This window comes from Sus scrofa, chromosome 5, assembly GCF_054392235.1.
Source record: "Sus scrofa isolate SSC_HxYL_T2T_F1_AM1 chromosome 5, Sscrofa_HxYL_maternal_Yorkshire_Landrace_v2.0, whole genome shotgun sequence".
NCBI lineage: Eukaryota > Metazoa > Chordata > Mammalia > Artiodactyla > Suidae > Sus > Sus scrofa.
In genome coordinates this window covers 93502239-93517268 of record NC_139387.1, presented here as the reverse complement: position 1 = coordinate 93517268, position 15030 = coordinate 93502239, and the positions used below count along the sequence as shown (strand labels likewise).

General features: G+C 37.7%; 1 protein-coding gene and 1 long non-coding RNA gene across 2 annotated transcripts in view; both read left to right on the top strand.

The window, feature by feature from the left end:
- LOC146403549 (uncharacterized) overlaps positions 1 to 6642 on the top strand; it is a 433862-nt gene extending 427220 nt beyond the window's left edge. Inside the window, exons 7-8 of the mRNA XM_085024906.1 lie at positions 3943 to 4089; positions 6456 to 6642. Coding sequence (XP_084881032.1) covers positions 3943 to 3980 — 38 coding nt within the window. The 3' untranslated portion in view covers positions 3981 to 4089; positions 6456 to 6642. The remainder of the gene's footprint in view (positions 1 to 3942; positions 4090 to 6455) is intronic.
- Positions 6643 to 14775: 8133 nt separating this feature from the next.
- LOC100514051 (uncharacterized) overlaps positions 14776 to 15030 on the top strand; it is a 167642-nt gene continuing 167387 nt past the window's right edge. Inside the window, exon 1 of the long non-coding RNA XR_014804307.1 lies at positions 14776 to 14935. This is a non-coding gene — a long non-coding RNA (uncharacterized LOC100514051). The remainder of the gene's footprint in view (positions 14936 to 15030) is intronic.

Sequence of the window (15030 nt, the reverse complement as noted above, 5' to 3'; positions counted from 1 at the left end):
GTAGACTATCTAATATGTATTATTGTGCTGCAGTGAGGGGATTGTTAGAGAAAATGCGTATTTTCCTTCTATTAATTATCAAATGGCCAAACTATTACATATTGCAGGCATTTGGAGGATGTAAAGTAGCCTCTAATGTTTTCCACTAAATTTTCTCTGACTTTTCAGAACAGTGCTCTTAGAAGTATTGTTTTCATGTAGTGACTTAAAGGAAAACCTCTGTAGCATTTACCCCATCCTAGATCTTAAATATTGAGACGTTTAAGGTGATATATTTCATGATGTGTTTCTAGTCTGCCAGCTGCATGATCAGATTTTTAAGATGTTGGTTTTAAATATAATCATAATACTAGCCTCTCACACCCTGTAGAAATTTCATCTCTCCTGTTTTTCTCTCTCTCTCCAGTTCTCAAGAAAGTAAAGTTCTATGGAATAAGTCCTCAGGGAATCTCTTGATGGCACTAAATACCTAGGGTCTAAAGGGGGTTTCTGAAGTTGTTCACCGTTGCTGGTTTTTTCTTTCTATTCAGAGTCCTTTGTAACACTGCCATTAACTGACAACTTGCAACCTTCAGAAATCTCAGTTCCACATGAGCTTTCACTCTGAATCAGAATTTACCCTCTAATCTCAAATCGGCCAACTGAGATAAGACAAAAACTTTTAATTAGAATTTTAATATGTAATCCAAGCCATTTATAGATTACGCACAGAGGTGATCGTCTATGTATTTAAATAACTGTGTGGAGAACCTAGATAATGTTTAATTTGGTAGAGAGACTATTTTTAACTTTGCTGGAGTCGGGTTACCTGAAAGATTCCCAGAGAGTCTCTTAGAAGTTCTGTCAGCATGAGGTTTATTGTGTGAATGAATAACTGAATGTGTCCTGGGGGGAAATTATAAAAATTGGAATATTCTGTAATACAACGAAGGCATTCTGTTTTTCTTTCCCATTTCTTCCGGGAAGCCTAATTTCATGTCTCCAAGTTCAAACTCTGTGGATGAAAGGAGAGAAATACCCAGTGGTGTCCCAGGGGAATTAGCTTACCCCTTGCTACTGTTAATGAGTGGTGCCCCTAACCTCATGTGTTTATTCCTCAAAAACCCAGCACATGAAACAGTGTTGTTTTTTTTGTTTTTTGCTTTTGTTTTTTTTCTCTTTCCTTTCAAGAAACAGTTGGCACTTTATGTTGGACTTCTGCTTGACATGAATTATTTGGCAAATTGGGGACTGAGGTGTGAATTACAAACTTAGGGCTATGTAATAGGCTTCAGGGGTGTTCTAGGACAAAGCCATCCTAGTAGGGTTTTCACAAAGAACTTTATTGAGACAAAAATGGTCTTTTCTCCCACTCCTGAAACAACAAAAACATGTGTACCTTGCTAAAATACTGATCACGCACACACACACATGCACACGTTGCAGGAGTGTGTCCTCTGGTTTTTGTTTCCATGTGCACATGACTCATTAGTGTTGATAACCCTCTGCATATGCCTCCAGAAAATAATGGACCCCGACTGTGAGAACTGTCTGTGTTCAAACATGTTAAGAGCTGAATATTTAAAATCTGTTTGGCACACCAAGCTTGGTTTTTTTGAAGACAGCAGAAGTTGGACAGAAAGATCAAAAGAAAAAAAAAAAACAAAACGTAAAAGATAATGACATCTGGATGGGGCCTGGGTAATGCTCTCATTAAAGGTACTTACACCTAAGTCTTATCACATGCTCAGGAGCAAAGCTTAGATGCCCCTTTTAAACTGCAACATTAGAGGCAGTCGTGGGAGCTTTGCCTGTGAGCCGGAGCTGTCACCTCCCCTGTGATCCAGCTCAATTCTGTATGTGTACCTATAACCTATCTTACTTTCTTTTCTTGGATGGTCTTCTGCCATTTTGCTATTAAGATGGTCATGAAAAATTAGGTTATCCCTTAAGCTTACAAAGATATGCATGTTCTCTAGAATGGGTTTGAAAAGACTCTAGAGAAAACCGGCTACAGGATTCTTTTGTTTTGTTGCTGTTTCATAGTTGAAGATGAGCTGAGTAAGAAACCCTGTAGACTTCCTGCTCAGGTAGTCTTTGAACACCCTTCCTTTCTGAGCATAATAGAAGCTCTCCCTGAGGACAACACACAAGGTTGACTTCCAGGAGTCACCACGTCTAGCAGTGTTAACTTCTAAAAGAGTTCTATATTAATTGCACAGAGTTCTGGTTAAATTAGCATGCCTTGAACGGGTTTCAAAATGCTGGCATTAGAGACAGCGTGAAAGGAGGAAACTATTTGCTAAGTCATTTTCTTCTTTTTCTTTCTTTTTTTTTTAATAAGGTTTAGAAACGTGCAGTGTCTTATTTGTTTCCTAAAAACGTAAATAAAACAACCCTAGATATTTAGAAGAAGCTGCTGGGCAGTGCATAAACATATACTGCCTATCTCATTACCATTAACAGCCATGCATGGTTAAACCTCCCCCTATTGCTTTGAGTATTTGCCCTCTGGCTTTGTAAAGTGATGCTTGAGTGTGGGTTTTACTAAGGACCTTCATAACCATTTTATAGACTCGGCAGCCTACCTACTATATCAAAATATGCATACTGTTTCTTGGGTAAGTGTTAACAATTAATAAAATTGGTGTTCATTCTAGGAAAAAAAAAAAAAAAAAAAAGAGGACCTCCAAAGGGCTTTATATTGTCTTTGGAGGAGGGTGGAGTATAAGTCTATCTCTTATTTTAACTCAATGTGAAGCTACTTTTTCTCTTGCTTCTACCTTCCCTACCTTCTAATGGTGCTAAACAATCAAATGCAGAGCCCTTTGCCTTCTTTCAGACCTTAGAAGAAGAAAATTATTCAATTCATACACAAAGATGAAGGTTAGAATCTAGAATCCAGAAAGGTCTAGGAATTTAGAGAATCAGATGTACTCTCTGGATCTCGGGATCCATCAAGGAGAATCAGAACGAGTTATTTTTCTCTGAGCTTCCTGAATTTTGTTTTATGCTTTGGGCATAATTAGAACACCCGCGAGGCTTTGAGGAAGGGAGATGTTTGCAGGGGTGCTTCAGATGTCTAGTGGGGTCTAGAAAGAGGGAGACCAAAGAGACTCCAGCCCCTAGGAAAACAGAGGTCTAGTGGGGCAGCTTTTGTGTGGAATTCAGTGTGCCACACCCCTCTGCAAAATGTTGGGACCCCTTTGGCTCAGGTAACCCCATTCACGTTCTAGGGTGCTTTCAGCAACTCCGGTTTCCGTCTTCCCTTTGCAATCGGCTGTGCTGTTCATCTAGGACGTCAAGGTTTTCCTTTCCTCGCTAAGTCTTCCCTGTGTAATCTAATGCTTCGTTTCTTCCCAGAAAAATAAGATAGTTGCTCCAAATTCAGCATTTCAATAAGTCATGGAAAGTCCCTCTTTGCAAAAGATAGGGGATTAGTTCCTGCCATGAGCTCATCGGCATCATCTCCATTTATTTCTCAGGGGTGATGAGAAGACCTTTGCATTTGACCAAAAAGCACTAGTAAATAAGGAGTTAAAATGAAGGCAGGCTCGCTGGTTTGCTGAGATCTGTCAGAGTCTGACTGGCTGGCTACATATCTGTCTCTGGAACAATAGGTACCTGTATTCTGCACGGACTGCCGGGCAGCACTGACACTCTGGAGAAGGTCTGCCTCTGTGTGCGCTGCCCCGGTGAGAATCCCCAACGACAGCTCCACTTTCCAGTGGAGGAGGAAAAAAATCTCCGTCTACTCTCTTGATGAAGGACAGAGCTTTGATCATTTTTATTCAGGCTTGTTTTGGCCGGAGGTTTCAGGTTCTTAGTCTCAAATCAGCAGTCTCTCCCTTCCTCTCTCTCTTTCTCTCTCTCTCCCTCCCTCTCTCTCTCTCTCTCTCACACACACACCCACTCTCTCCCTCTCCCTTACTCTCTCACTCTCTCTCTCATTCCCCCTCATAGGTTGCATGCGAGCAGATGAATTCCACAGCTGGAACTGAGGCACAGAGCAATAAACACAGTGGAGCCCATCTCTGCCGTGGTGAGAGGGGGCATCAGAAGTGACAACAATGACAAGGACCCAAGGACCGTCCTTCTGACAAGTTTCAGGTAAGATTCTATTTATGCCCCAATTCTTGTATTTTTGCATCCTTGTGGTTGAAAGGGACATTGAGCTAGAAGGCAAGTGTCGAGAGGGAAATCTTTCCGTGAGTAGCATCTGCTGTCACTTGCCTGCAAACCTGTGTTCTCAGGGCTTTGTGTTACTGGAATCATCGGAGGTGAGGTGTGAGCGGGGCTGGGCAGAAGCATGAGTTGCTTTTTATGTCTGTCTGGTGACATTTATCATGCTGTATAAATTCCTATCTGGAAAAAATTCTGTTTGATGATAGTTAGCAATGTTTTGTGCAATATAGAGCATATGGCTGTGGAGAATTCAAGTGATGCTCTTTCATTCTTAATTTGTAATTATTTTTACACTCAACTGTACTGAGGTCAGAGAGTTTTAAAAATTAATGAGATTTCCTGTGGAGTTCAAATAGTAATGCCTACGTGAGCTGCCACAAAAAGATAAGCTGATGCTGGTATATTTTAAAGATAGACTTAACTGTCTTTTTTGAACATACTCCATTGGAAATATTTGGGTTTTCTATGGTTGAATGGATGCTTAAGTATGTGGGGATATTAGTCCTTAAAAAATTTTTTTTAATGACCTGGAGAAATTTTGTCAAAATTAGACTGTAGAAGATGAGTGTATTTTGTAGAAATAGTGCTAAAACTCAATCCATTTATTGTTATGGCATTGGAGAATAGCTTATACTTTCGAGGAAATGACAAATAACGAGTGAGACACATGCTAAGAAAAGCTGCAAATTGCTTTCATCTGAAGTAATAGAGAAAAATTCAGGAGATACTTAGGGTACAAAAATTGCTGGCACGAACAAAGAAGCAAGTATACCCATAGATGAGAATTCTTTGTCACAAAAATGAATCCAGGGCATGGATTTAGAAGGTTAAGTGATTTCCACAGTTCTTGGTGCCCCCACAAAATGGGTGAGTGCAGGCATTTTAAAACATACCGAAAACTTTCATTTCCCACAATTTAAAAACATTGTTTGTGTTCCTGATACAACACGTTGTTTAAAAGAGCGAGATTGGAAAGCAGTCTGAGTATACAGTAATGGGGCTCAAGATGCTTTTTATCCTGAGTCCCCCATTTACAAGACCCATTCTGAGCTTCCTGCGATATATTGTTATGTAAATACTGTGCAGCCAGGGAAAGCAGTACTATGGAGATTCAATTTACTTTGAAAGTTGTTCATTATAGCAGGGATGAATGTTATTTATTTGATGTGATTCAAAGGCTGGAAATGACTTTTTCATTGTGGCGCCTTTTGTAAGGGGTGCAGGGTGATCTAATCTTTTTAATTTTGGCTTTCACACCAGTGGAGATGAAAAGAGATCTGAACTCATTTATTGGTTGCTAGGTCTTTCTGGAGACCCAAGTCCTGTTCTTGGTTGCTATGGCCAGTCTGACCTCAATCTCTGTGGTTTGGGGGACTTAAGCAGCGTGGGTTTTTTTATTTTTGTATTTTGTGTGTGTGTGTATTGAGGAGCATGTACCTTGAATTATGTCCAAAATTGTAGCTGAACGTCTTTGTCTGCAAGTGATAAATGGTGGCGAACAATTCATCAGTTCTTACAAGTAAACACCGCTGTCCCACTAAAAATATGTTTTGTTCTGAGTTAATGGTATGGAACAAGGCAGCCTCCACACACAGCTATCTTTTATTGTAGAGGGGCCTCTGAAACTTGGAGCAAAGTGGAGGAAATTGGCATTCATTTTCGTGTCCATTAGCATTTCATTTGTGATTCGGACGATGCGGCTTTAGGTGGATTGAGGAGGAGAGGGTAGACCTTCCATTCCCTTGCTTTCTCTTTAGTGGGGGCTGCCTGTGAAACAGGCCTTCTTCCGATGCCTGGATTCTGCTAGGGTGCCGAGAAGTCAGGACTAGTTTCTCCTGCCCAGCTTTGCAACTGCCAAGAGCTGAGGCACCAATAGGTGGGTGTGCTGTGGCTCTGGCGCCTTCGGTCTCCTGCTGGTTCTCGGAGGGAAAGTTGTGTCTGTCATTGGTGACTCCCAGGAATGTTTGTGTGCTACTTAATGGTCCCTGGTCGTCCTTGCATTCTAGAACCTTGTTAAAAGGAGCCGTGGTGATTAAGAGGCTGTGGAGTATACAGCCGTGCTTAGCAGATGAGCCCTCGTACTTGTCCCCGTTCCCTTAAAAAACTGCTTAATTGATGCTGCGGGGAGCACACACTCTGATAATAAGACAATGATGACAGAATAGGTATCAGGAAAGGCTTTTATTGCTTATAAGCGCCATCGGCTTCCTTCCAAGAGAGATTGCTGCTTTGTGGTATAGTTTTTTCTTTTAATAGTAGTGTGCTAATGGTTTTTATTCTAACTCGGCCAGCACTGAGTGTCTCCAGGAAAAAGGGGTTCCATAAGAAGTGGCATCCTCCTCCAGTTGAAAGGTAAAAACTAAACATTTTTAAAAGCGCAATTTTCAAACCATTTCATGTACCTCTTGCCGGTAGCATTAGAAAACTCCTTTCTAAATGAAACTGTTTAAAATGTAAACTATTGTTCTTAACATAAAAGGTTTAAAGAAGAAACTATTTCAGGGAATTTTATTGTTAGTCATTTGCTAAAGATTGCCTAGCTTTTCTGAACAAAATAGGATCAGGTACCTTGTGTTTTACCTTCAGCCTGGAAAATAAGTAGACTTTATATTTTAGAGAAATGATCATTTGGGGATCAATAAAAATGATCTTTATTTTATGTAGACTTTATTTCTAGAACTGGCCGAAAAAACACAAAACAAAACAGGATTAGGTGATATGGATGGTCTCTTCTGGCTTAAAAACTCTTCAAAGAGTGCTAGTTTTCTGAAAAAAAAAAAAAAAATATATATATATAAGGATGCCTTTATTAGTATAATTGGACTAATTCATCTAATGTTTAGCTCTTTCATTGAACAGCAGTTAGAAGTTCTATGCCCTGTTGTATAGGTAATAATTGCGGTGGAGGTAATGTCCAAAAAATTGAATTTTGGAAGTATTTTTAAACTGCTGCTTTAGTGCTTTATTAAGAGTGAGGTTTTGCAAAGCTCAGTTGTGGCTGCTTAACTTGGGTTTCTTACCTAGATCTTCTTGAAGGTAATACTTTCTATGAGGGGTTAATTTCAGAAGAAATATTTAATTCCAGGTACCCGAAGACAAATATTCCCGGTATGTGGTATGTATCTATGTATGTATATGAATGTATTTTAATGTAAAATGTCCTATAAATTTTACATTGTGTTTTGCTTTGCTCTTATTTCAATGGATTTAAGTGAATGTTGGATAGCGCTCAATTTCCTGAAATGATTAAATTCAGTCTCTGAAGAATCTGGGGAAAAGGCCTGTAATGACATTTTGATGACTTTCATTTTAAGGTGTAATAGAAATTGAGTAAAATATTTTAATAGTTATTCTCTAATATCTCATTCCAAATACAATGTTTTTATTGCTCATTCTAGCTTACAATTTTCTGGTGATAATAATGTTAGCTGGTAATTGTTTCTTGCATAGAAACCATTTTCACCTTATGTAAAAGTATTTTAGAAAAGTCTTCATGAATTTATCTCAGCTGAAGCAATTATATTGAACTCTAGATAAAACAGTGAGCATTCCCAGATTCCTCCTGGTTTAATTTAGTACTTCCCTATAAGATTTAGCTTTATCGGAAAAGGAGGACTACTCCATATGATAGTTTGTGATTCAAAGAAGAAAAACAAAGAGTCATGTAAGTCAGGGCAGACTGAGAGAACAGAAGGAATAAATGCTATTGCTACCCATTCTCACAAAAGTGGCTTGGCTTTTCTTCCAGATATCCTGTATGTTTTAAAATTTTAGAATGTACTAAAGTGTGTGTATAAATACGCAGTTATTGTATCTATCTTTATTGAACAGATACATGCAGATGTGTAAACTTAATTTGATTGCTGCTAATGGTACCAGAAATATCTTTGTTTCTCAATTCTTTTGGGAGATGTAGACACAAGTAAAGTTAATCACATAGCTTTTAAAGAATCAAATCTTTTGGGAAGTGGAGTTGTGACATATTAGATCAATTTTCACGTACGTCAAAATGAAATCCTTAAATCAGTTTTTCTGTGTATGTTACACAAAGCCATTAGCTTCCAAATTGCGTTCTAAATACTAATTAGAAAAATTTTATGCAATTTGACTTGATTGTAGTGAATATTTGAAGTCAATAGAATATTATTGCTGCATTAGCATGCCATCAGTGCATTTTTTAATAAGAGTAAAATTAAATTCTAGTATCAGGTTATTCTCCTCCCCTAATGTGTTTACTAAATTTCTCCAAGTTTGCTTTCTTTTTGTAATTAACATTCCTTTCCAAATACCAGTGCTGCCCAGTAATCGGTTACTCTTAGTTTCTTTCTGCCACCTATAATTTTGTTTTTTGTCTTTTTGGTGTACCATTATTCTTACCTGTCACCTGGAAAGTTGTATTGACTTTGAAGCTGTTTATCTGACCTATTTGTCTGAGTTTGGGGTTTAAAAAAAAAAGCAAACTTGTTTTATTAGACATTGTGTATAAAGTGCTGAAAGATTTGAGCTGGCCTTGGGATGTTGTTCAAGGGCTTGATATTAGGATGTAGGATTTTCCCAGTAGTGGCAACTTACTTGCGTAATTCAATAACATCTTTCCTTTATCTGTTAGATTATTTTCCACAAAATAGTGTGCCAAGTGGTAAACCTCAAATTACACTGAGCATCATCTAAAAAATTTATTTTAGACAAAGAACTGGCAGGGGAGGCGGGGCTCTTAGAGAGCTAATGGATTTGCCCCAAGTTACCACCCTAGCATGTTGACAAGGACACATGGTAGTTTTATCTACTGGTATTTTGTGTTTAATCACCTCCAAGATCCAATAGCAGGTTTTAATTTGCACAGCTATCACTCAGATACTTTTGTTTAAATGATACCAGAGTGATTTAAGAAAACAAAATTTTGGCTAAAAGGCCTAATTATATATATATATATATATATATATATATATATATATATATATATATATAATCTGCTCTAGCCCTCAGTAATAATTAGCTGAAACATTGAGAATTTGTTCAGATTTTAACATGTGAAAGTGTAATTTGCTTAATGGTGTTTATAAATTTTTTTTATCAAAAGATGGCCTATATAGACTTACAATGACCCCAAGTCCTTCTAAAGATGCTAGACTTTATGATCCCACACCATATGGTGAACAGAAGCTTTTTACATTATTAATAATATCTCTAAGCCATTATTTACATTCTTAATGTTGCTTTGCATTATTATTTAAGCACGATGTACTTGTGATGCATAAATCCTTGAATTTCCTGTCTTTTTCACAGTCCAAAAGCAAAGACTGAAATATACCATAAGGCTAGGAGTGTCCTTAGAGAAAGGAAGACAAGGTAGCTTACCATGGTCAGGAACATCTGGTGTGTAGTTAATTATCACAGCCTCAAGGGTTTTAACATAGTTTACTGCAGGCATCTTTGAAAATATTGGATTTTCAGAAAATACTTAAAGAATTCAATTTGCTAGAAATCTGAAACATGGACATCTAATAAATTATAAAGATGTCTTTCCATATGGATTTAGAAAATAGTCATTTGTTCATTCGACAAACACTTATTCGGGACCTACCCCAGGCCAGACACTCTTCTCGTAGCTCTTAATTTAATATTCACCATTGATTCAATATTCATTATTTGCCTCGTTTGCATGTATAGGAGTCTCACCAGCTATTCATACATCATCAGTTAATCACATCACAATCCATATTATTTTGGCACTTGTATTTCTCATGGTTTAAAATATATTCTAGGCATAAACACTGATTTAGAAGAATGTATTGGCAAAACAGTCACAATGAGTTTTAATAATTCATTGATATTCAGGCCCACGATGCCACAGACACTTTGTTGGCTTTATTGTTACTTATACTATTTTAAGGGAACTTTAATTCTAATTATTAACGGCTAACACTTATTTTCTCTGTGCCAATCATTGTGCTTAGCTCTTTACCTTTGTTCTTTCAATTACATTGTGAGAAAGATGGTATCACTGTCCCCACTTGTGGATGAGGAAGTGGAGACTTTAAGAAGTTAAGTACCACCCTGGAGGTTACAGAGCTAGTTTAAGCAGCTGAGGTGACTTAAACCCAGGTCTTTCAGGCCCTAGTCATTCAACAACTATCATTGAGCATTTGCTCAAGAGGTTTAGAAAAAAGCTGTGGATACAACAGGCAAGTCCGTGCCCTTAGACAGGGACTCAAAGGCACTTTGATGCTTTCATTGCGTCATTTCCCTTTGCATATGTGTTCCCTAGAGCCAATAGGATAATGTTTTAAAAGTTCCAAACTTCTTCAGCCTTCTCTCCATTTGGCTTGAGTCTTTCTTTCTGATTTCAGTATTGCCTATTTCTAAACAGGAATTTTCTGCAATAGGCTGATCTGCTCATTGCCCCCACAGTTTGCCTATATTTCCTCTGATAATTCCTGCACCTGAAACACTTTTGCTATTGCTTTCTCAATGCCTTCCATGGTTGTTGTGAAGCCTGTCTCCAAAACAAAGCCCTAAAATTCTTTTATTTATGTTGACATTTGACGTGGGACATTTGCAACAGCTAAGGCCAGTTGGGATTATTTCACACGTTTCCTATGTCCTGACTGTTTCCATGTTTGTGGATATGCCCAACTGATGTGTTGACAAAAAGTTCAGAGAACCATCAGTAAAATAAGAAAGTAAAAAAGCTAACACTGAAGGGCTTGGAAGCAAGAGCCTTGCTGCCTGGTACAGCACCTGGCATAGATCATACGGTTACTATACATTTGAGGCTGGGATAAGGGGAAGAGAGGACCAAAGGAGGGAGAGATTGACAACAGAAGGAGAGTTCACAGAGAAAAAGAAACTAGCATCCCTAAATTTATAGCCCAAGGCCTTCAAAGGTCTTTAACTATTGAATGAGGGTCAAGGGTCCTATTGAGGAAAATATTAGATTTACATAGTAATCTTTACTTTCAAATATGTTTTTGCTTTTTCTGAGAATAAATTGTCACTCTTATCAATATTAATACATTCAGTATATAATGAACTTTCTGATGTTTCTAAGAGAAAGCACAGTTGTGTTCTGTCTGTGTATGTTTCCATCGCTACTTAGGCCCACTGTGCAGAAGCTGCTGACCAACCCTCCTCGAAAAAGAGCCATTCTCGTAACCATCATAAAGTTTCCTTAGTTAAAACTTCATGTTGGATATTTTTTTCAATAAAATTTAAATTCAGCATTCAAAATCCTGGTTCAAATCTCCTATGTCAACAAGCTGCTCTTATGGTTAATTTTCTTTATATTTTTTTACCTAGTTGTACTCAAAAAAAGTAGCCTTGAAATCTCAAGAGACATTCATATGTCTATATTTTTATAGATTCTCAACTCAGTGTTTCAGGTAGGAAGTTTGCTTCATAGAAAAATCCAGGTGAATATTTTTTAAAGGCTACCTGATCTGACCTCTGCCATGGAGCTATGTTGCCGACTGTAAGAGCCATGATGTGTATATATAGATATGAATACAGGGCTCACTTCAAGGAGGTATTGCTAATGCATAATCCATGTGTACCACATCCTGATGGTGTGAAGCAAGCTGGAACCAGTGAACATGGCAGTCTACGCACACCCTCTGATTTATAGGGAGGGCCTCTGATGAAGCAGTCCCATTCATTGGGCATCCCTGCCTGCTAGTTGAGATAAGTGAGGATGAAGTTTCCCATGAGGCTTTTTATCTATATCCTGCTTTTAAGAAACAAGGAATATTTCTGCAGTACCAGTTACTGTAATAGTAGCAGCTAAACAGCCCCTAAGAGTTCCGAAAATAAAACTGTGTCCCAAATGCTTATCTATTTATCACATGCTGTGTTGATGTTGGTAAAATGCAAAGGATAGGCTTGTTTCCCCTTTAACCCTAATTTTCTTTGGTCCTTTCATTTTGACACTAATTTCAGGCATGGACCTTGGCACTTAGCTGCAGTGTGTAATTGTTGGTATCTCGCTGCCACCTGGGTGCACAATGGAGAACAATATTTAGCCCCTGTGATTTGCCATAAGAACACACCACATGCAGTTGGAAAGGGAAATATTTAATCAGCCAGGTTTCTCCATGCATTTCCAATCATTTGAGTCCTTTGAAGATTTTATTTGCTCTAAATTAACTGCTTGTTTTGTCATTGCTCAGGTAAAACCGTTGGATCCCCCTTGAATTCATACTGTATAAATTTGGGGACATTCCATATCAATTTGAATGTATAATCAAAAAGATATTTTAAAATATGCTAAGTTAATAAGTCATTTTGGTCAAAAGATTTTTTTTCAAAGTTCCTTGAGTCCTCTGTTCTGTTGTGGGCTCTGGACTTAATATGTGAAAGGCTCAACGTGACGCACGAATAATACCATTCCATTTTTAGGCACGTTGTGTGATGATGCTGTTGATCTTTAGAAGAAATTCCATTTGGTGACATTTACAAAAATAGTTTCACGTTAGCAGCTTTTAATTTTAATTTTTAAAAAATAACCAGAATGATATAACTTGCAAGTGACAAGAAAGTCACCTAGGAAGTGTGTAAACTTACATAATGAACACACGAAACATACCTGGCCTCCCATCTGATGTTGTGCTTATATGTAGTCCAGGGATACTGTTTTGACAAGTGGAAAATGGTATAAGAGTAGAATTACCTGTTTAAATAGGCACAATATCATCTTAAAGATTGAGATCTATTTTTGCAAGGCTGGTGCTTTCAAAGTGCTGGAAAGATTTGAATCCAGAGTTTAGTCTTCATTGTAACTTTAATCCTGCTAATATAGTGCAGTGCCATGCAATCCAGTCCACTGCATTTCACCCAGTTGCTCACTGAATTTCTAATATTTATGACCATTTTAACCTCCTGTATTTCATTATGTCTTTAATGGTTTCACATTATATTTTATTTTCTTGGTCGGGCAGATACAATAGGAAATGTCAGTACATATGGCAAAGAATCTCTGGTTCTTTACTACAAAACAAAATACTTTAAAAAGTTCGGAATTGCTGTGTGGTTCAGGGCATTTTTTTTTTTCCATTCCAAGCTAGGTAAAAGATGGTACAGAATACGATCTTTCTAACAAAATGCTCTCTCTTTTATCAATAATCATAATTATTGTCATATATTTGGGAAGAATTCAAATCATTTATTTACTCAGTTATTCAATTGGCTTTTTTCCCTAATTATCTTGTCTGACCATTGTTGCTAAAGGCACTGTGGAGGATTTTATAAAAGGAGAAAATGTGATCTTTCCCTCATCAACTATGGTATAATTGGAGAAAGAAAAAGAACTCTAAAGAACTAATTGGATAATATAATAAAATTACTCTTAGTAATCACGCTTCAGCACTGTGAAGGGAGAAGCTATTTTCCCACAGGTGGAAAACAGTATTAACAATCAACTATAGCTTTTTGGCTCAGAATATTGTTTCAGATTATTTGTTGTGAGAACAATAATGAGAACATTTAGAATAAAGGCTAGTTCTTGAAAATAGGTTTTACAATTTTCAATTGATTTCATCAGCCAAAAAAAAAAAAAAAATTCATTTCACGAAGACTTAAAAAAAAATTTAGCCGAAATAGCTTAGCTGGGAGAGTGTTAGACTGAAAAAAAATTAACTGTGTTGCATGGTTAGTCATTAATCCAACTGTCCAAAACTTTAAAATGCCTTATTTTAATTGATGAATTATAATAAAATACGTGGGTGTTGGGGAGAAGGGGGTGAAGTTTACTCTATTTCCAAAAACTGTATTCCTAAATTATATTTCCAGATATTGGACACAAATGTAAATTGAAATATATTTTTAAATACTTCAACTTCCTTGCTATTTTGAGAAGACAGGCTAACACATTCTATGAAATGGAAAACTTTTCAAAGCTGTCTTTAACAACTTCCCTGGATGTATAAAGCCCTGCCCATAGCTTTGCTCTCTTGACAGAAATGTTACACCATTCACCCACGTAGATAAAAACACGATTCCAGATAAAACCTAATGTCAAGTGAAAAACTTTGGGATTGGTTCAACTTAGTTTCTATCTCAAATATAAAATTTCACGATTTTCAGGAAAAACAACTTTTTTTTTGGTATCTGGATTATCATTTTCCAAAGCCAAAGATTAGTCAGCCAAAAATTTTAAAAACTTTACTTAGCAAGCCTTGAAGTGTTTACCTTTATTTACATTGACAGCTGTATTGAAAAGCACAGTAATAACTTAAGTACTCTTTTATTTTGAAGAGTTTGTATTTTGTAGCCATAGAAGAGCCTGTTTTCTCTGCTCAGGAAAGGGAAGAATGGGGTAGAAAACTGCACAGCCCAGACCTACCAGACATTTCCTATGGACAGTGTATGGCCTCCACTCAGCAGAAGAAGGCAAATGTCCTGTTTTAAGAGGCCGGGGTGGGGGACAAAGAACAGATTCTCCTGGGTCTGCTTGCCTGGGAATGGACTTATCCTTGACACGTCATGGAAGGATCAGACAGAAGGCTACTTACTGAGACGCACTGGGAAACTAGACAGGAGCATCCTCTCTAGAATGTAACAGTTCTCGATTCTCAGGGTCTTTGGGAAGCAGGGCTCACCACCTACCTGTCTAAACAGGTGCTGAGAGCAGAGACACGACACACCTCCCTGCGACGGACTTGTGAATGCTTCCACTGCCCCCAAATATGGAACCCCCCCAACTGCCGTCTGCTCTGAGCTCCATTTCGTTTTGACAGCCACTTGCAGTAGGCACTTTTAACTCCATGCACTGTAAAAGGTATGGTTGAAAAATTCTTCAGTAGGATTTCTCTCTACCCCCCAAGTAGGACCTGGGACATGAAGATTAGAGACTTAGAGACATTTTATCTAGCC